General features: G+C 28.5%; 1 protein-coding gene across 1 annotated transcript in view; it reads right to left on the bottom strand.

Moving 5' to 3' along the window:
• LOC112693570 (keratin, type I cytoskeletal 9-like) overlaps window positions 1-21,837 on the bottom strand; it is a 70,612-nt gene that overhangs the window by 23,680 nt on the left and 25,095 nt on the right. Inside the window, exon 2 of the mRNA XM_025568692.1 lies at window positions 7,862-8,087. Within this exon, the coding sequence (XP_025424477.1) occupies window positions 7,862-8,087 (226 nt within the window). The remainder of the gene's footprint in view (window positions 1-7,861; window positions 8,088-21,837) is intronic.

The raw sequence follows: 21,837 nt of genomic DNA, 5'->3' as shown, positions 1-21,837 counted from the left end.
TATAGATTGCCTAAGCATTATTTAAAATAACATTACAATAATTGTAATGTATTAAATTATTTAATACATTGCCAAATGGTACAAGGGATTCTATAGAATGCTTATACTCAACACATTTCCGGTAACATATATATATATAAAAATACATGCCACAACATTAATTTTATAAACTATTCAAAACTGAAATTGATAGTTGGCTATAATGAAAACTATCAACGACTACGACTGCAGAGAACTAACGACTTTCAGGCCATACGCATACGTTCTTTTTTACGAAAAGGACAACGAAAAAAGAAACAATAAAATTAAACGAAGTTATAAAGTTTTATTTCACTTTTTATTAGATTTTATCAGTTAAGGTTATACGAACCACTAGACATAGTATAATAATCATCAACAGTCGAAAAATACGTTGACACCTGTGCGCACTGCATTTGTATAGTTTAGTTTCGAGTGAATAGCGATAGTATTAATATCGAACATATTCAGCGGTTAATTGCTTCGTGTACAGCATTAAAATGCGGTACTTGCAAAAATATCTTTCACCGGGCAAATAATCTTAATCGTCCGTCTACAAATACTTACTGTATATATTATATAGATATTATAATATCTTAATGGCTTTGATGTATTAAATACGCGCCTCCGCGACCTGCAGTTCTATAATAAATATTATAATACGTCTATGTGCGCTGAGAACACATATTGTATATACGTAATATGTGTTCAAGTGCGCTGGTGGGTAGGCAAATGCCTGCTGCACCCCTGCAGTTGTATTTAACATCATAACTGTCATCCGGATAATATCTGTTAAAAATCGCTTGCGCGATTCGATATTCTGAACGTAGCCTACCACCACCAACCTGTCAAAGCTATTCACGCTCGACCGCCGTCAACATAATATATCGATTTAACCGATCGTTATTTTTGCCCGTCAGAGATACGTATTACAGTCATTTAAAAAGATTTTTTTTCCATTAGACTGCGCGTGTAGCATATAAACGCGTACCCATAATACCGCACTCGCAGTGGTTTCACCGTTTTTTCAACGAGTTTTCCCGTCGTCGCCGCCATGATTTATTCGCGAATTAACACTTTGTTACGACACAAGAAACAACAATTAAGAAAAAATAAATAATGGCGATAAAAAACATTCTATACATCTTTGAACGTAATTTATCATCTGAAAGCTGTCTATAGATACACTATATTATGAACAACATATACTGAGATACACGTGGTGTACTTTAAACGACTATAAAACGCCGGCACGCCTCATACAACCCATACAACCCTAACCCAACCAAACAATATAATAAAGTAGGCCAGAAGCCTATTGGCCTATTAAAATACGTATTCGACTTTTTGGTTCTAAATGTATCCAAGTGTAATTTTTTCAAACATTTTAGTCTAAATCGACAGTATCTGAAAAACATAAATCGATCAAATCAATAAAAATAAAAACTACATAAAATGTACAGCGAGATGAATACAAACAAAAAAATAATAATCAAGACTACTTTCGATGTGCTCGAATAAATTAGATATTTTATATATAAATATCAATTATTTTTCTACCATAAAAAATGAGGACCCATGACCGTGGACCATTTAAAACGTGTTCGCTCCTTTCGCGTAGCCATTCGTCCAGCACTGCAGCACAATATTATACTCTCAAAAGTATCAAAGACGGTTACAGTGTACAAAGGAATAAAAAAAATCTTTTCCAAAAGTTATTTTCCCGTCGTTGATCGTGACACTTCAATCGAAGAGGGTTACGCAAAATCACGACGAACAACTGTGGAAAAAATAGTACGTCGGTAAACGTATATTTGACACTATACGGTATCTCGCGACAGCAATCGAATTGGTAAAAAAAAAAAAACACATTTTAAAAAGTTTACCGAGAAAACTAGTTGATTTACTTCCACTACAGTAGGCCGGGCTCTAAACCCCGCAGCTCCCATAAATACAACGTGACGTCTACGCGCAATACGTTAATAATTTAATCGCATACAACACGCTATATCTTGTCGCGCACAAAATATTATATAAATAAGTACGCACGCGCGGATCTAAATCATTATTTTCGCACCCATAGGTGTGTGTGCTCAATTTTACATTAATATGATTAAGTGCGATACAGGAACACATCACTAAACTTCTACTCGTGATTTTCCGCTCGTTAATCCACGTCTCGTAACCCGAGCAAGTTAACGTACGGAACGCGCGTACTCTCCTGCAGTTTTAACCGCACAACGTCTAGACGACACGGCGCATTGAAATGGTACCGCGGACAACACGGATCATTTCCGCGTTTCGATTTATCTATTCGATATTATATTATAGGCTATTATTTATTTGATTTATTTTATTCGTATACACACATGCACGCACACGAATACAGACACATACGTGCATATGAGTATAATGTAGTCAAAACTCGTGTATTGTACTAGTTTTTTTTTTTTTTTTTTTTAACAGGAAAATACACGGCAAATTAGAGATAATAGATAATATGAGGCTATATGACTATGAGGCATAGTCTCCTGTTTGTTTGTATTCATGTACTTTTGAAGAAATGCCATTAAATTTGATTACATTTAACATTTTCAAACAAAAGTCGAATTTATCTACGATAATATTGTTGTCTGATACGTCTTTATAAGAAAAAAACCTTTCGTCTAATGCTTTAAAATCATTTAAATTATTTTTCAAACAATCTAAAATTAAAATAATGATTACTGCTTAATACGTATGACACCATTTTTCGAAATTATTAAAAAGAGGAAAAAAATCAAATTAGAAAAATGTATATTTTCAATTTAATTGAAAATCATGTATTATAGAAAAACTATCTTCAAAAATGCCATATATTTAATTGAAATAAATCGTTGGTAAAACAATGATTAATATCTGTATAATCGATGAGTATTCCCATTTGAAAAAGGTATAACTTCTATAAAAAAAAAAATCATTCCGCTCAATTAAAATTAAAATATATCGTACAAGATTAGCACTGTCTAATGCAACGGTTCCCAAACTTTTTTTTCAGCGGTGTCTTTTTTTGGACCTAATTTATCCACGGTGCCCTGCTGTGAACTACAATACAGAACAAAAAAAAACCTATTGTTAACCAATTTTATTAATTTTCTTAAAATTTAACTTAATTATAAATTAATGCATTTTTAAACTTAAAAAATAAATAAATAAAAATTATTGTTATTATGATTATAATTATTATAAAAATTATTATAAGGTTAAAATGAGAATATCCGAATATACAATAGAAAATATTATATTATTTGGTATAAAGTTTTTACGAAAACCATAAGGAAAAACAACTTTATACATTTTAAACTATTTGTTATGAACCGTACGTAGACCGCGGTGCCTTTAGAAAATGTTTGTGGTGCCCCTAGGGCACCGTGGTGCACAGTTTGGGAATCGCTGATCTAATGGAATACGATTTAAAAGACGTGTTTATTGTTTAAACATTTCACCTGAACCTGAAAACACAATTTAACACACTAAAACAATTCCAGTACCGCATGTGAAAACCACGCAATACATGAAGTTTATCAAAAATTCCTCGGACAGAAGTTGTTAATAACAATTTCAAGTATAAAAGCAAAACTCGAAACAATTCGAAATGTAGTAGACAATCAAGTTGCGAACATTTAGTGTAAACGATTATTATCTCTTTTGAAATATTTATCATTATAAAATCAAACCGCCCTGAGGAGAAAGTATATAACAACCCCATTCAACTATAATGTCAAACGTACCTAACTGTTGTGGGCCAGCTATTACAATAACTGTGAGTTTAATCAAGAATAAACAAAAAAAAAAAATGAACCAAACCGTTTTAAACCGTTCGGGTGATGGATTTTTCAAATCCTTTTGGTCTAGCAGACCATGAAATTATAACAACCGATTAATTACGTCGTTTATAATGATTTTCCCTGCAATTTTATGGACATTGGTTTTTCGATACGATTCAATGATCAGTGTGGTTCAACTGCAGCATACTGGACAAGAACTTCCAGGTTCGATCATTCGATCGAATTTGTGGGTTTGAAGTGACTGACGAGATACCTATTTTGTTGCAGTATTTTTTTATTTATTATTATTATTATTTTTTTTTCTTTGAGTACCCAATGAATGAAAGAACTTTAAAATATTATGAAAATGGTTAAACACAAATCTTGATTTACCGCTATACACTGCCAGATGGCGCGCAACACACAACGTCCTGTCGATATTACCACACCACACGCGTTATCGTAATATTTTCAATAAAATATTAAAAAATTTAATTAAAAATTAAAAATTATCAAATGGTTAATCCTTGAAAATAATATATAAATAAATAAGCAAATAGTTTATATATAGAAATAAATAAATAAATAAATAAATAAATAAAAGCTTAGTCTGGAGTATTATTATTTTTGTAAAGTACGACTGGTTTCGAATTAAAAATGCATTATTAATTTTGTATACGTACACAAAGTTAATAATGATTCGAAATTGATTTGAAATGTGGGCATTTTGTTATGTGAAGTCGTGTAGATTCTAATGTTGATTTTTTTCCATAATTTTGCTTCTTTCAGTTAGTTCAGTTAGTTTTTAATTTTAACGCTTATTATTTATTTACCCTTATGGTTATTGTATTTTTTTTTCTCATTGATCAGTTTTTAGTTTTCAGCTTAATGTTTTTAAATATTTTGATTAATTTTAATTATTTTTTATTTTTTATTCAATAACCTATAGAAGTATAAGCTTAGACTGTAATATATATTATTATGTACCTATAATGAACAATTGACAGTAATCAAAATATAAAATAGATATTTAATAAAAATGAAAGAAAAAAAATGTTATTTAATTAAATATTAACTATACACGGATAAAATATTTTAATTATGTACCAATCTAACAATATAATAATTCGTATTCAGATTTGGGGTCTCGCGTTTATAATTTGCACAGGGTCTCCCAATCATAGTGCCGGCTAACCTAACCGGCAATGCGTATACTTAATAATACATTTTTAATTCAAAGCCGGTCGTACTTTACAAAAAAAATAACACTCCAGGTTAGGCTTTTATTTATTTCTATACATAAACTATTTATTTGCTTATACCTAATAATATTTCCGTTGCGAAACATATGGTTGGTAAAAATATAAACAACGTACGCGGAAAATCGACACTGAACGGTTTGTTTTTATGAAAAATTAATTATCCATGAATACCAGTAGCTTATAAGAAAAACCCTCAACTGTTCCTGCGGATCGCAATTCATAATAAAAATACGTACAATACTTTCGATCGTCCAAACACCCGACACTTCTTCACTACTGACCTATTAGCCTGAAAACGTTATTTTTACACCGCAGCCGGATACGTACATGATTTTTATTTTATCCATAAATATATTGTGCACGGTTTCCATTGCACGCGATTCCGTTTCTAACGCCTACAGTAGAAATCGTTCGTAACGTCAACGGTGGTATACTACTTACAATCACGAAATACGACCTATATATAGCGTTAAAGTGTACGAATATTCCTCTGACAATGCTGTAACACGGAAGACATGAAATCATGTTTTTAAATCGAATACAATAATATTAGCTTGTATTAATGGGGTGGCTACCCAGTTACGTCTTTCGGTAAAAATTTGTTAAAAATTACGGACCTAGTTTTTTTTGGGTAAGCACATACGAATTTTGACCCGATTTTTTTTTTTTTCTTTTGGGTGTAGAATTGCGGCCCCAGTACATATTAACATTTTTTTAATGTAAAATACATTCTAAGCTTATTTTTTTCCGCCGCTCACATATAGACTTAATACTGTGTATAGCATTAGTACTATACTTAAATAGGTAGGTTTGTACTTAATTTAATACATTTTTTACAATAAATTTTATTACAACAATTTTATGAGCTATAAATCGTTTATATAAAGTCTCAACCATAACAACTATTATCAAATAGTATATTTAAATACAATATTTTGAGTTTCACGTTTTTTATATTTTTTTTTATATATATTTTAATAATTTATATTATAATGTTTTAGATATAAATGAACACTCGACTTATTCATTTTAATATTATGCATATACTCACAACGATGAAACATTTTTGAGATTGCGTGTAATGAAATATTGTAAATAACGATCTAAACTGATATTTTGCATAAAGTAATAAACACTTTCCAATACGTATATACTACACCTAAGTAACGAGCACAAAGTAAAAGTATCATAATGACTAATATGTACATCATTATTGTTGCACGGAAATAGAAACTATGATTTTTCGGTTTGTTCCTTGAATATTTCTGAACCAATACAATTTATAACTGTGTACATACATATGATACATATAATATATCATGATATATATATATATATGATTATTCCAAATACTCTGTACGCTTGAATTTTATACAGGTTATCGATCTGAATCAGTGTTGAAGTTTTTTCAAATCGTATTAATTTCAACAAACTCATTCTTTAAGCTATTTTTTAAACTGTGTATTACTTTAAACGGTAACTTCTATTTTTCATTGTAAATACTAAAAGAGATAATTTTTCTAATATTTTAAATTCACGATCAATACGAATAAATATAGAGTTTACATAGTTATTGAACTAAAGAGTCCTATACATTTCAATTTTCATTCAAGAAATTTGCGATTTTCCGTTACGTAAACTCTTCCACTGAATGAACCGTAATACGAATATAATAGAGGTTTTCAGATATAATATATTACATTAGCCGATATAACAAAATCGATGGGATAGTCAACATTAAGATAATACCCTAGTACAGGGTTGGACTAGCTTTATAGCTCGGCCCAGGCAATATAATTTCGAACGGCCTCAATGGAACTTTATAAGTAGGTAGGTACCTGATAAAATTATTGTTTAACTGAAAATGTGTCTTCGTAACTCAAAAAACAATATTCACACAAGTACATTTGAATATTTTCAGATTTAATGTTATACCTTAAATAAATCTAGTTACGCATAATATATCTTATCTATAATATTGATATAATGACCTACCTATTAAGATAAATTTTACACCATTTTTAATTTGTGAATGTGGCCCAAAGTCCATTAAGGTTTGAAACTAGTAACAGAATTGTTATTGACTAAATGTCAAAACTATAAAAATATTTTTAAATAAAAGTCTAATAAATCTTATAAAAATTATTACTATCGAAAAACAATTTCGTTATCGCATATCTTGCGCGACAATGTCTACCCATACTATGGTCTTAGAAAATTAATCTTCTAAGACCGTAACCCATACCAACATTTTATTTTAATAAAATTTTGTTTGAACACGAACGATACTTCGTATGATTAACATATTGTACACATCTTTTGTATTCAAATTTCCTTCAATTTTTCTATTTATAAATATTCTGATGAAATCATTGTTATCAATTGGCCTATCGCGACATTAAATATATTAAATTTTCAAACTCCGAGTTAACTAATCCTATGTCACCGCATCCATTAGTAATGCCATGTTACAAGACGATATTTTTTATTTTATTTTAAGAATAGAAGATAGACGCATTAAATTAAAAACAAAAAAATCTAAGTAATTTTATTTAACCAAAATTACAGCAGCCCACCAGGGCATGCCCCGGTGGCCTAGTCCAACCCTGACCTAGTACTGGAAATCTAAGCTGTGGAAGGCTGTCAGGTCGGCAAATCAAAAATGGACACATGAAACTTTATTGCGAAAGCAATGTTAAATTTTTTTACTTCTCCGGCCTATCCATAGTCTCGAATGCATGTTTTCATTCGCATACTTAGGTGTAATATACTCACCCTGTCCGTTACAGTCGCAAATAGCCATGGCGTGCGCGTGCTTCCGGCCATGGAGATCCTCACGGATTTGTACCCTAGCCCCGTATCCATTGGTGCCACCTTTCAACATGGATATCCTGGACTGCGCTTTAATACGCATTGGCCCTTCCTCGTGACTGTGCATGGCCCGTGATTCGGTTTCATGATTGGAACACTGCACGGCAGCCACAATCACAGCAGCCATCATCTGTGCAAATCGGGAGAAAAAAAAATAAGATTAGTTGAATGTAATTACAGATAGATTATCATATTATAATATCGTGTTTACAACGGCGTGCATTTATGTAAACGACTTTAACGGCCGTTGACAACATACGCGAAATGGACGTAACGCGCCACAACTGACCGTATCATGTGTTGTGGCAATAATAACTGCTCAAAGGAACTGTGACCATATTTCACCAGGGAAACCAATACAAATCTGGAAATATTAAACACCCTACCTGAATGTCCACTTCTACATAAATTATTTGTAGAATACGGTTACCCGTTTCCTACCAACTCATTTGCGTGGCTAGAGGATTTCGAGTATATTCATATTTTACAACAAGAAAAACGAATTCCCCCACCTAGGCATATTCTATTTCAAATTGTAGAATTGTATTCTCAGACGACAGGCTAAACCTTACTAAAATAGTTTCAACATGATTCAACTGGGTAACACGTGTTTCGGTTGAACTAAATGATGAGAAGATAAATTCTAATTCTGTATCATCTATATTTATCTTCAGAATACCTGTCAAACCAGCAGATTTTGTAGTGACAGCAAACGCTGAAAAAATAAATATTGGACTATCGGACACTCGGTTAGTTCAACTAGAAAATATGTAAGTACATTTATACTAACACATAATATACGTGTATTATCAATCATGCGTAGTGTAAACATATTATTTTAATACTTTGACCCATTTAACGAGTTGATCATTTTGCGAGACGATATATTATTGATATGAAACCATAACATAATGGTTACGGATGTAATTATTTTTCAAAGAAAATTAATTTTTTATTTTGTCATTCAAAAAGTTCACCACGGTTGCAGAAGTACGGCATAAACGTACATAATAATAAGTACTGATTTTATCAGACGTTTGAAGAAATATTACGAGTGATTTAAAAACTATCATTAATCATGTTCATGTCTGTACAAGCAGTAGAAATTATAAAAATAGAATAACATTAAGCGCAATAATTATCAATAATTTTGCTTCCATGACTCAAAACAAAACGTGATTACAATAATTTAAAAGAAAGCGTAACTTTTTTTTACATGTACTTCAATATGGCGCAAAAATTCGGTGTTAATTATGACACTTTTACACGATGTAGCATGAGCGTCAAAACGCAATAATTGCATCTACTTAAAATATCCGTTTGGCGTTTTATTTCGAACCCCATAATCATGGAATGCGGTTGCGTGATCATCATGAAAATAGATTGCACTAAAATGATTAACGTATAAATATAACGCAGGTTGACACTTCCTCGAAAGCAAATTTTCATTAAATTTTGTGGTTAGTATGATTTAGCATAAAAAAATATAAATTATAGCTTGTGTCCGTAAAAAAGTATAATATATATTTATTTATATTTATTGTTATTTATTTATTTATTCATTAAATAGGATACTGTTTCAAACCAAAAAACAGTAAAATTAAATTATACACCCAAATGTGGTCTTTTTTTATATAGTTGATGAACAAAACACTTTAAAAGGTCATTTTAATTGTTTTATAAGGCAAATATCGTCTTTTTTTAAATAGATGCATTTTTTTAGGAAATTCGTATGGGTCCTTGAGGATATAAACATTCTCATCCTGGTTATAAGTTAAAATTACTATAAGCTTTTCTTTTCCGTCCGAGAAAATTGAAATTAATGCAGGTATTATTTAATAATTACTATTCTCTATATACAATTATGCAATATATTTCATATGATATTTACGTTAAAAAAAAATCATGTTTTCAAAATAATTGATTTTTTCGATTAATAAAATGTATTTAAAAAATATGGATGGTTATCAATAATACCTTTTTTGTCTAAATAATACGTCTGCTAAATATTATTAAATAGATAATTTTTGTGCTCCCGCATACCAATAACATTTTAAAAATATTGAACGAAAAAAATTAGTTTGGTAATTGTGATAAATGAGGACCAAACATAAAGCTCTTCAATTTTATTAAATATGCAATAATATTCAGAGACATGTAAAATAAAAATGTAACATAATAATTTATGTTACTATGTTTTTAAGAGTTAACAAATTTGTTAATTATTCAGTATCAAAATGTACCTATCAAGTATATGAATAAAGTAAAATAGATAAAATAATATAAAATAAAAATCTAGTTGTATATTAAACGTAAAATAAAATAAACTCTAATGATTATTAAATAATTTATTTATCAAATTTACTTATGGTAAAAGAATGCACGTTATATAATAAATATTCTATATATATTTTAAATAAACAAAACAAAAAACAATTAGTATAGATGAATTATCTATATATAATGTATTTATTTATACAATGAAATTAAGTTCCCTTGACCAAATACAATATATATGTATTTTTAGCAATATATTTTTATACATTGTAGAACGAATGATTTGCATGCATATTTTTTATGTGTCATATATTTATCGTACACATTTCGTCAATTTGTAATTATTTATATTATTTATCAATTTAAAATTTAGTTACAAACGCTTTTGCTAGAGATTTAAACTCGAGCAATGCAAAATTATAATTTAATTTATCTCTCCAATTAACAAATGTCGATGGTTTGAGATATTTGGACAGCAGACATTTTTATTTTTATGGGACTTTAGTAACTTGCAGAGATCGTGGTAATCATAATAACGAAAATGAATACGAAATGATGGAGAACTGAATTCGAAGTCACGAGAAACGCAATGATAATTTCGCGTATTTTTCGTGTTAAATGTTTGATTTCAACTGCTATGAAGTAAGAAATCATTACGTTATGCGTACCTAGCTATTTCGATAATATATTACATTGGATACGATAAATTTTACATTTCATATGTCAACCAAGTTTCTAGTTTATATAGTGGTGAGAGTCGCCGATAATGTGTCATCATGGGTTTGACAAATGGATTTTTACGTGCGATATTGTCTGCTCTTATGACGATTATTATTATTATTTTATTGTGCCATCTGTCACAGACGGAATAAATGAAGAGAAGAAATGACTGCCAGGAGAAAAATTAGTAGAAAGTGATCCTCGATTACGATATTATTTATACGCATAATGTCCAGATGTGGTATACCAATTAATAATTATAACCATACACATATTTATATATATACAGTATGAGTACTATTGTATGTATACCGAAAAACGAATAGGAAACGATACACATAACATAAATACACACGGAAAACAATTTTCATTAAAGTCTCCTGTACCCATTGTCCGCATCCGGTTCTTCTCTAATAATATCAAGTTGGACTATTCGTCCGAAACGCCCGTCGAGTCTGTTTCGTTTACATACTATATTCAATTAACCGGTTTTATTCGTATGCCACCGAGCACAATGTCACGGTTGTAGACTGCAGTCGCTGAATACTCGTAATCAATTCGAACGGTTTTACATTCGTTTCGATATAGTATTATAATTATTATTATCATATTATTACTATTATACGTGTGTTCAATTATTATAATCATCGTCCGGCGTTCATATCAAAATTAATTATTTGCAACATATGCAAATCGTTTGTTGTATCAATCCGACGCCGCAACCTATATCGCTCACCAACATTTTCTCTCTCTCTCTCTCTCTCTCTCTCTCTCTCTCTCTCTCTCTCCGACTATACTTCCGTAACGTTATAAATTGCATACATTTCGTTTCAAATTAATCAATGTCGTTTGCCCTACAAACATCGAGGGTTGACTCATGAATCCGAGATTAAACGCATCTGAAATACGTCCACACATCAAGGATAATATTATGTATTAAGATAGAGTTTGTTCTGGGTATATACAAATAATGCCATTTCAATCCTAACTACAATTAATACGATGTTGCATTTTTACTCGTGTATGTATGTGTGCAACTCAACTGCTGCCGTTGCAATCAAATACGTCGACTTCGTTAATATTATACTAACCTTATAATTATAATTTATTTTAATTTTATAATAGTTAACCATTATAAAATGCTCTTTTGAGAATAAATTAAACAACATTCAGTATCCGGTCGAAAATTAAAGATTTAATCCCTTACTGATATACAGTACTACTACAGATATGTCGAAAAAATATGTCCAGCACTACACAACGAATAATTTTATAATATTATAATATTTTGAAGTTGAGCGTAGGTTATTCAGAACTGTATAAGTCTTAGGCGTGTTAGATTCAAATTTTTAAATTAACGAGTTATTTCAAAAAACGTACTGAAAAATGACTATTATTGAACTCAATAATGTAATGCAAATATAACTGATAACATTACAAGAGTAGAACAGAAAATTAATTATATTTAAATGTTATAAATAAGAATAAATATATTATACATTATATAATTTTACTTAGCATAAGATTATATATTTTAACTGAATGAATGGATACCTATAATATATAATTAGGAAGGTTGTAATTAAGTTAATAAAACATTTTAAATCACAGTGATAATTTTAAAACCATGTTGAACACATTAAAATGTAATCCAACTTGAGTTTATCAATTTTATATTTTTATTTTCGTAAATTTTGAGAAAATTAAAAATTTAACTGATCATCAAATACAAAATAAACTGTTAATTCAATTCAAAATGATACAATTTACTATATTAAATAATGTATATAATAATAATAATAATAATAATCTTTGAATTAGTATCAATGGACTTTTTTATTTATTATTTAGTTCATATTTAGAATAATATTATTAATTAAATGCTCATACTGTTCTTAGTTCTTAGTTTTAATATATAGATTGTATTACTCATTATTTTCTTAATGATAAAATAACAGTTATTATAATAATAATGCTGTCGATATATAGTTTCATAATAGAAATTATATGTATATCATAACTCAAGGTAAATTGGTTAATACTTTAATAGTATAAAAACTTCATATTTTTTTAGGAAAATCTGTAAATTTAAAAAAAACATCCAGTTAAATTAACAATTATTATAAAAAATATATTTTTCTAGTTAAATAATCAAAAAAAGTTTATATTTTAAACAGAAGTACAGAAAAATTCATAGTTTTCGAAGTTTTCAAATTTACCTTTTGTTTGATAACACTTGATAACACTGCGTGAAACTTAATTTTCCGAAAATATTTTAAAAGTAATTGAAAAATAAAGTTATCAGATTTTTGATATAAATAAAAGGCATTAAAATCGTGATGAATGAAATAAAAAAATTCCGATTATAATTCAGTGCAGTAAAATTTTAAGATATGTGTTATGTAAAGCTTATCATAGTTCTTTCGTGTTTTTTCTTTTTGTAGATTTCTATACCTATTGGAAAACTAGTAAAATGCAATTTTAAAAACAACCTTAAAGAATATTATCTGTAATTTGGTTTAAAATCAATTAACAATGGCATTTGTGAAACTTTTGAACACTTTAACAGGTGACCTCATCCTTACCAAACAATACTATTCTCGTTAATACAAAAAATATTGTTATATTTTTACCGTTTCACCAAGGATCTAACACTTCACATCCACATACTAAGTATTCACATAGATGTGTAATATTTTTATATTTATATAGTGTCAGAACAAAATAATACTTGTATTATTAATTACGATTATACTTAATTATCATAATGCACACATCTCGCGAAATTTAAATAAAGTTACAGATTAATTTTTATGAAATAAAATATATTATTTTAGAGCAATCTCATATTATTACGAGTTTTTCAAACGGAAATATTAATAGGACGCCACACCAATAGATTCGTTATCTTTATGTTTCACGAAGCAGAAACATGTTCATGCAGTTCGAACATAAATCATTGAAAAGTGGTTTGAGAATTATAACTTCAATAACATTAAAATAAGAAAACGACATATTTATGATCAAATAACAAATGCATTAGTCTTATATTGAAATATATGTATAAAAAGTATAATACACAATTCGCTTAAAAGTGTTATTTTATTCTAATAATATCGGGACTTAGAAATCATTTCACCCAAAATTGATTTTTGCTCGTGATTTGGTGCTTTATTCGTTAACAAATTGAATACATAAAACGCAATTTGAACGTATTACTTAATTTAATCGCATATTGATAGTTTGACGTTCATCTTTTATCATAATAAATTTATTCGATTATTATTATAACTATTATTATTATTATATGCCACTTTATTATTTTATTTCAATTGAAATATTATATTAATAAAAAAATAAATACAAAATAAACATGAAAATTATAAACAAATAAGATCGAAATTTACACATTCGTCAATACAAAAATATTTAAAATTACTATACAGGTTGATAGTACCTACTCAACGTGTAATCCAATTTTATCATACTTCGATCAGTGTTATAAACTAAAACGTTAATCATGTTTCATAATACTGTCTAATTTGCCGAACAGTTCTAATCATTATCACGCACGTAAAGAAATAACAATTTTCTTCTAACAGTAATCAAGGCACTACAGCGCAACTAAATAATAGTTATTGTCTCTGTTTTGGAAAACGGGTAAAAGATTTCTAAAAGAAGATAAATATTCCAAAATTTTAATCCGTCTTGGCATTAACTCAAGCACAATTAACTGTTTTTCATTTTGAAAACGAAAAGCAATTTCGTATTGTTGCTTTTGAATTCATTTATTCATGACTATTACAACGGAAAATAATTTTTACCACTCAAATTAAGAAATGTACCAGAAATACGTCGAATACAGTTTTAAATATTATCCACCTAAACTCTTATTCAATGAATGTCACGTAAAACATTGTTTATGTTAACTATTGTATTCAAATGTTATACGAGTATTTCCTCACAAATTTAAAATCATGTAATTACTAGACTTGTAGTGTATCTTTGCTCTGAAAGGGTCAATTTTTCAATCTTAGAATTGAGATTTCTAACTCATTATCGTTGAGGCAAACTTATTAATCGTATTTCACACTGATAATTTAATATATATATATATATATATATATACAGTTGTCCTGTAAATCCCGTATCACCCTTAATATCTCCACGGGAAATCAATATATTTAAACGCGGTTTTTTTACAACACTTAGATTGGAAATTTTGATCGAATGGCATAAAATTCAATTTTTTTTTAAAAAAAATTCAAAAATTCAAAAAAAAAATGTATATGCATTTAACAATTTTAACAATAACCATTTTCTTGAACATATTTTTTAAAACAATTCAAAAAAAAAAAATTAAAATTGCATAAAAATTGATCAAGTTAGAGCAAGTTATGTTTTTGAAGAGTTATAACAAAAAAATTAATTGTTTCATATTTGAATAATCCAGTGCTTTGGCCACCTAGGTCGCTCGACTTAACACCAATGGATTTTTTTTTTTTATGGGGTTATTTGAAAAATCATGTGTATCTGTCTTGTTCATTGCCTGATCTCCATGACAAAATTGAACAAAATATTCAAAATATTTAACCTGAGACATTAGAAACTGTTAAAAACCCTTGGGTCCAAAAACTTCAGCTCTTTGTTACAAATAATGGAGTTCACTTCGAACATAAATAAAAAAAAATGTAATGCAATTAATAATGAAATATTTAAAAAATTATAAAATAATAATAAATAATAAAATAATAAAAAAATAATGATTTTCGTTTTTATGTTATAAAATATTTAATTTTTTTTTTTTAACAATCAAGTTTAAAAATATTATATGATTTTTAATTTAAATGTTCCTAAAAGCTCCACTAATAATTAGATATTTACAGATTGCCATAAAAAAATCATCGTTTCATTCGAGATTGATTAAATCGAGCAATTCGTGTTTTTCTAGGTAACAACTGTTATTATAATTATTTAAAAACATAACTTGCTTTAACTTGGTAAATTTTTGTAGCATTTTAAAATACATTTTTTTTTTTTTAACTGTTTTAAAAAACATGCTAAAGAAAATGACTATCTTAAAAATTTTAAATTCTTAAATGCATAAAATATTAATTTTTATTTGAATTTTTGAATTTTTTTTAAAAAAAAATTTAATTTTATACCGTTCAATTAGAATTTCCATACTAAGTGTTGTAAAAAAACTGCCTTTAAATATATTGATTTCCCGTGGAGATATTAAGGGTGATACGGGACTTATAGGACATACTGTATATATCTACACTGATGGACTTCATATAAATAAAATGTGACAAAAACGAAAACTGTACTTTATATTATACGTACTATACTGTAAACTTTTAATAATAACTTAACATTAAAAGCAAAATATTTTTAATTTACAACTTTATTGCCCAGAACTTAATGTTTTATAATATAATATAATTATAATATAATATAATTATAATATAATATAATATAATATAATATAATTATAATATAATAATATTATTATAAAATTAAGTAATAAATATTATTTTTTTCAATAAAATAAAAAAATAACCAAATATATATTTTGGTACTTGCTAATTAAAATTAGATGAGACAACAATAATTTACATGGTTGGGGAATATATTTTAACGACAAATCATTTTTTCGAATGACTTGCTAAATCATTTTTATTTTTTAGTCCTGTTAGTATGAAAGTAATTAACTTTGAACCAAAGTATAATTTTTAATTGTATTTAAAAACATTTTTGGACACTATACATTATGAAAACCCTTCATTAACGAAAATTATACAATATTTCAATTTAAAAGTTAATTTAATGTTTTTTTATTTTAATATTTTTAATGAAATATTGGCATCCGTATGAGGTTTAATTGCATAAGGACTTAAGTGATATAAACCGTGCGCTTAAATTGGAAAAAATAGTATAAGTATTATGAAATATGATTATGAAATTCAATCGTAACTTTACGAAACATCGGAGTCTGTACCTACTAAGTATTTTATAATAAATGAAATTGTTAAAGGAAGTACAAAATAAATATTGTAATAATAAGCACAACGAAAGACTGATATAATATCGCCAAGAATTATGTGGACATTACTAATTAAACAATTATAATAATAATATTGTAACCCAATCGAATTTCGTTCAGGTTATTGCAAACAACTTAAAATGTTAATTAAGTGCAATTTCTGTTTGTTCTTTGTTTGTGTAATATATATTATTTATATAATGAGGTGTTATTGTATTTATATCGTACACTGTAAAAGCGTGAATCACCAACACCGCCTCCTTCCTCCGTCAATATAATCTTATACTAGCGTATGAAATCAGAATTTTCACACATATAACCTTATAGTTATTATTAATTTATCTTTTTTAAACAAAAATTTTCAGAAGTATTTTTTAGCATTTGAAAATAATCTGAGATAGTCAAATTATAAATCTGATTTTAAAAAAATATATATAAGGTTAGAATTGCTTTATTTCATAAAGTATACTTAAAGTTTAATAGACTTTAAATATTTAAATGGAATATAAAATACATAACAAAAAATAAACCTAAGTAAAAAATATAGAATTAAATATTTACAAATGGCCAAAACAAAATTATATTAATCGATAGGTACAATAGGTAGCTCAATCGGTGCCCATCAACGCAAAACTAAAAAAAAAGAAAAACTGTGTTCGGAACCAATACATCGACGGACTGCAAGGACTCCATTCGTTAGGTTAGGAATTATAATTATTTTGACCGTGAAAACTGTAACCGTGGTCGTTATTAACAGCGGTATTTCCTACACATACACACGTTTGACTGCTACGGTGACATCCTTTTTTCACTCATCCACCGTCCATTTGATGCTCCCTCTCATGTGCACACGTGTAGAAGATACCTGATACAGTACATACTGTTCACGTACCAGTGAAAGTCATTCAGATCATATTTTATAATTCACATATTTGTGTTCTCCGCTCGAAAAATGGTACACAACCAATTTAGCTGATTATTATTGCTATCATGAACTGTACCTGTATAATGTACAGTGGTCATGTACGTACGGGGCAAAACATTTTCTACAAAACGAACGAAAGAGAAAACCATGCAGCGCATTATAAACACTGTTGCACAAGGATCTCGACTTTGAGGTGGATACGTGTAAAACATATTACACATATGGTGTTATTAGGATTTTTTTTTGATGGTGATGAGCGGACCGAGGGCGCATTTGCATTTTAATCACAAATTCGACCTGTGCGTAGTGACGAATTTGGCCATAACCTCGTTCATTACATATGACATGGCGCAAAATACAAACAGTATTTAATGGTTTTGGACCTGTTTTCCGTGCAAGCTGAGGTACAGTGAACTCAAGTACAATTAACTCCCGAAAAACAATTCTACGTAGATTGTGACAAATTGTAAATTGTAAATTTGCTTAAGCCGTTGTCTTAATAGACACAAGCATTATACAATGAACTGTTGTTATAACAATTTTCAACTACTCATAGTTATCAAATACAACCGTATGTTATAATAATATTTGATCGTTTCTTGATTAATTGATATTTATATTAATATTAATTGATAATCGAGTAATAAAAAGCGTGATTATTATAGCTTTTGCTGTTTTCAGCATAATATATACTTTACGCCAGCAGTTCCTAACCTTTTTAGTAGTGCAGACCACCAATTTCGTAGAAAATGTTTGAGGCCCACCAATAGTTATATATGTATAATGTGCATATACGTTAATAATTACAATTCATTTATTAAAAAATAATTGTTTATCAAAAAAAAAAAAAAACTTGAACCAGATTATTCAAGAGTTAATCAATATAATGTAATTTTGGATTGTCTTCCACAAGAAAATCAATATCTGGATTAAAAATGAAAAGTTTTAGCCTTAAATCACTCAAAATTCAATTTATTCCTACATTTTTTTTTTTTTTTTTAAATTAAAGTAGAAAAAGTTCGTTCACACATATACACAGGTTGTCAAAATACAGTCCATCAAGTTTTTAAGTGAAATTTTAGAAATTGCTGGAAAGTCTTGCAAAATATTTAACTAGAATGGTAATAATGGTGTAGTTTTAAAAAACGATTTTAGAGTCTGATCACATGAAAGTTCAATCAACGAATCTTCTTCACTTGCTGATATTTAATATTTTAAAAATGTATGTAAGTAATGTTAATATAATATGGTTTACGGTCCAGTACCACCTTTTCGCGGCCCATGGGTTGGAAACCGCTGCTTTACGCGATTCGACATGGTTAATAAACATACTGAAGTCCCAAAAACTGACAGAAGAGAAGAAAACATGTACGTAAAAATAAATTCCTATCACGTTCAAACCTTACATTTATTGTTTATTACGGAAACATCGTAGCAAGTAGTAGTTTTTTTTCTCAATGACACGGTTTTCGATTCAAGCATTCCGTTCAATGACGAGTAAACTTCGAAAAACTATCAACGTTATTAACTGATAGATCGAAAATTCATAATCACCGCGATAAGTATGAATGCTATCACGATTATTTAGTCTGATTTATTTATCCATGATTAATCATATGTTTGTTTGATCAACATTTTTATTGGAACTTTTGTTCAACGTCAAACCGTTATCCTGAGTAATCCTTTAATGATTATGTTCTATCAAATTATGCACATTTTTCGCGGGTCATTAATAATTCCGAATCGTTTAAAAACCTATACATTTGTGTATACACCACCGCATTGCCTTATTTTTTGGGTTAGTTGTAAGAGCTGAAAGCCGTTGTAAAACGATATCGTAAGTATAAACTTAGATGGGCGTTATTACACCGGATGGGCGGAGAAGCCAAATCATAGAGATCATGGGAATGGTCATGCGTACTAATTTTACATTTTTAATTTCTTATCATCGTTTTTGTAAGCAACTCCAATACGTGACCACCAATTGTCTAAAATCCTTCGACATAGCAATTTAGGAATCGAATATGCACTTTCGTCAGTACGATAATGCGTAGAATACAATTACGAACATTCCAGACCCACACCGAGATATATGAATAATAGAGAAAAAATACGAGTATAATAAATGCGTTTATCGTATGATTATCTCCGCAAAGAACAATTCAAGCAAAATGCAATAATATTAGGTGCTTACATATTTTAGATACCGATTATAGTATCCCACAATGGTTTTTCTTCTTCCGCGAAACACTTTTTCGAAAAACAAAAATTTACAGACCATTTCTACCTTTATCGACGAGTCCGGACATTCTAATACAGATATTTTTACATGCTTCGGTAATAACTATTACTTAGGTTATGAAAAATAAAACGCGTCTGAAAAACTGAGCATGCTTATTTCACTCAGTCTCGATTCTGGCATAAATCAAAGTATCGGTCTAATGTGTCTTTCGAATACAACAGTATGTCTCAGCTAATACATTTTTTTTACCTTGTTTATAATGTTATAATTCCATAGCTTAAGCGCATTCGACTTCTCAATTATTTTCACCTATGATTTTTGAGAAGATTCTTATTTATATTTTTTCAATATTTTTGTAGATGTAAAGAATACAATTTAGTTAAGTTTTTTAATTTCGAACCCCACTAAAACAATTATCACTCAATATCCGGCAATGGTGTTGGACGTCCCGTTATGATATAAAACGTCAACAAGAATAACATGAACATTAAAATCAAGTTTATTAATTATTTTAATCATAAGTATTCGGTATGATTCAAAAACTAAATTAAACATTTATTTCAAACTTGTTTACGTCTAATCCTATTAACGGAGATGCATAACGAAAGAAAAAATAATCCATTATCTTTTATATTTGATATCATTAATGGCGTGCGTCGGAATGGGCAAGATATGTACCATACATTCGGACGTCTGTAGTATCCAGTTATATACGCCTGTGTCTATGCGCTATACAATAGTATACAATTGTACTTATATCGGTATAAATTCATGACTAAAAATCTTAGTTATTGTTACTGATGTTTCTTCTACGTGTTTTATTTTTTACCATCTATTCGTATTTTGATGTAAAACGTTTTATATTTTTATATTAATTAATTGGACGCTAACATCGATATATTACTTTTGTATAGTGTATTATAATAATATAATAATACATATAAGCAACTACCTATGAATTTTTTCAATCTATCACTTTTTTTCTGTTCCATTCCATGAGTTTCTAAACAAAGACCATAATAAACAAAAGAAATGAATGCTTTCTGTTTGCATCATTATGTTCTTGCTTAATTATTATTATAATTTATAACTATCATCAATGTTTGTATTTTGAATCGTCATAAGCACTGAAAATATATTTTTTTCTTTTCAAATATACATGCGTACCAAATACCCAAGTTCTTAAAATAATAATATTTTTATACCACATTAAGTCATATTTATAATCGGTCACAAACATGGAAGTGAATAATTAAGTCGTAAAATATTAATTCAAAATGTAAATATAGACATTAAATGCATATATGTGGTACATATATCAGTTTTTCGAATATAGGTTTTATTTCTATTTTACGACTTATTATAAGTAAATTAATCTTGAATATCACATAACACTACTCGGTTCGAAAGAAATTGCATTTTTATCCGAGCGTTAGTCAAAAGTACCTAAGCGTCACCTGATAATCGCTATTGGAACAACAGTTTTCAAATAAAATTGAAACACGTCATGTATGGGTGCCAAAATTGTGTTATTTTCTGGATATTACTTCGACCAGTGATGGTGAAATAATGATCGTGCGTTTATTCAAATAAAAAAGTTTTGCATTTGACTGCATGTCGATCACGATAAATAATTCGTGAAAATGCTCGACACATTATTAATTGACGTT

This window comes from Sipha flava, unplaced genomic scaffold (assembly GCF_003268045.1).
Source record: "Sipha flava isolate LNK unplaced genomic scaffold, YSA_version1 88_pilon_pilon, whole genome shotgun sequence".
Taxonomy (NCBI): Eukaryota; Metazoa; Arthropoda; class Insecta; order Hemiptera; family Aphididae; genus Sipha; species Sipha flava.
This window is presented reverse-complemented; position numbering and strand designations above follow the sequence as displayed.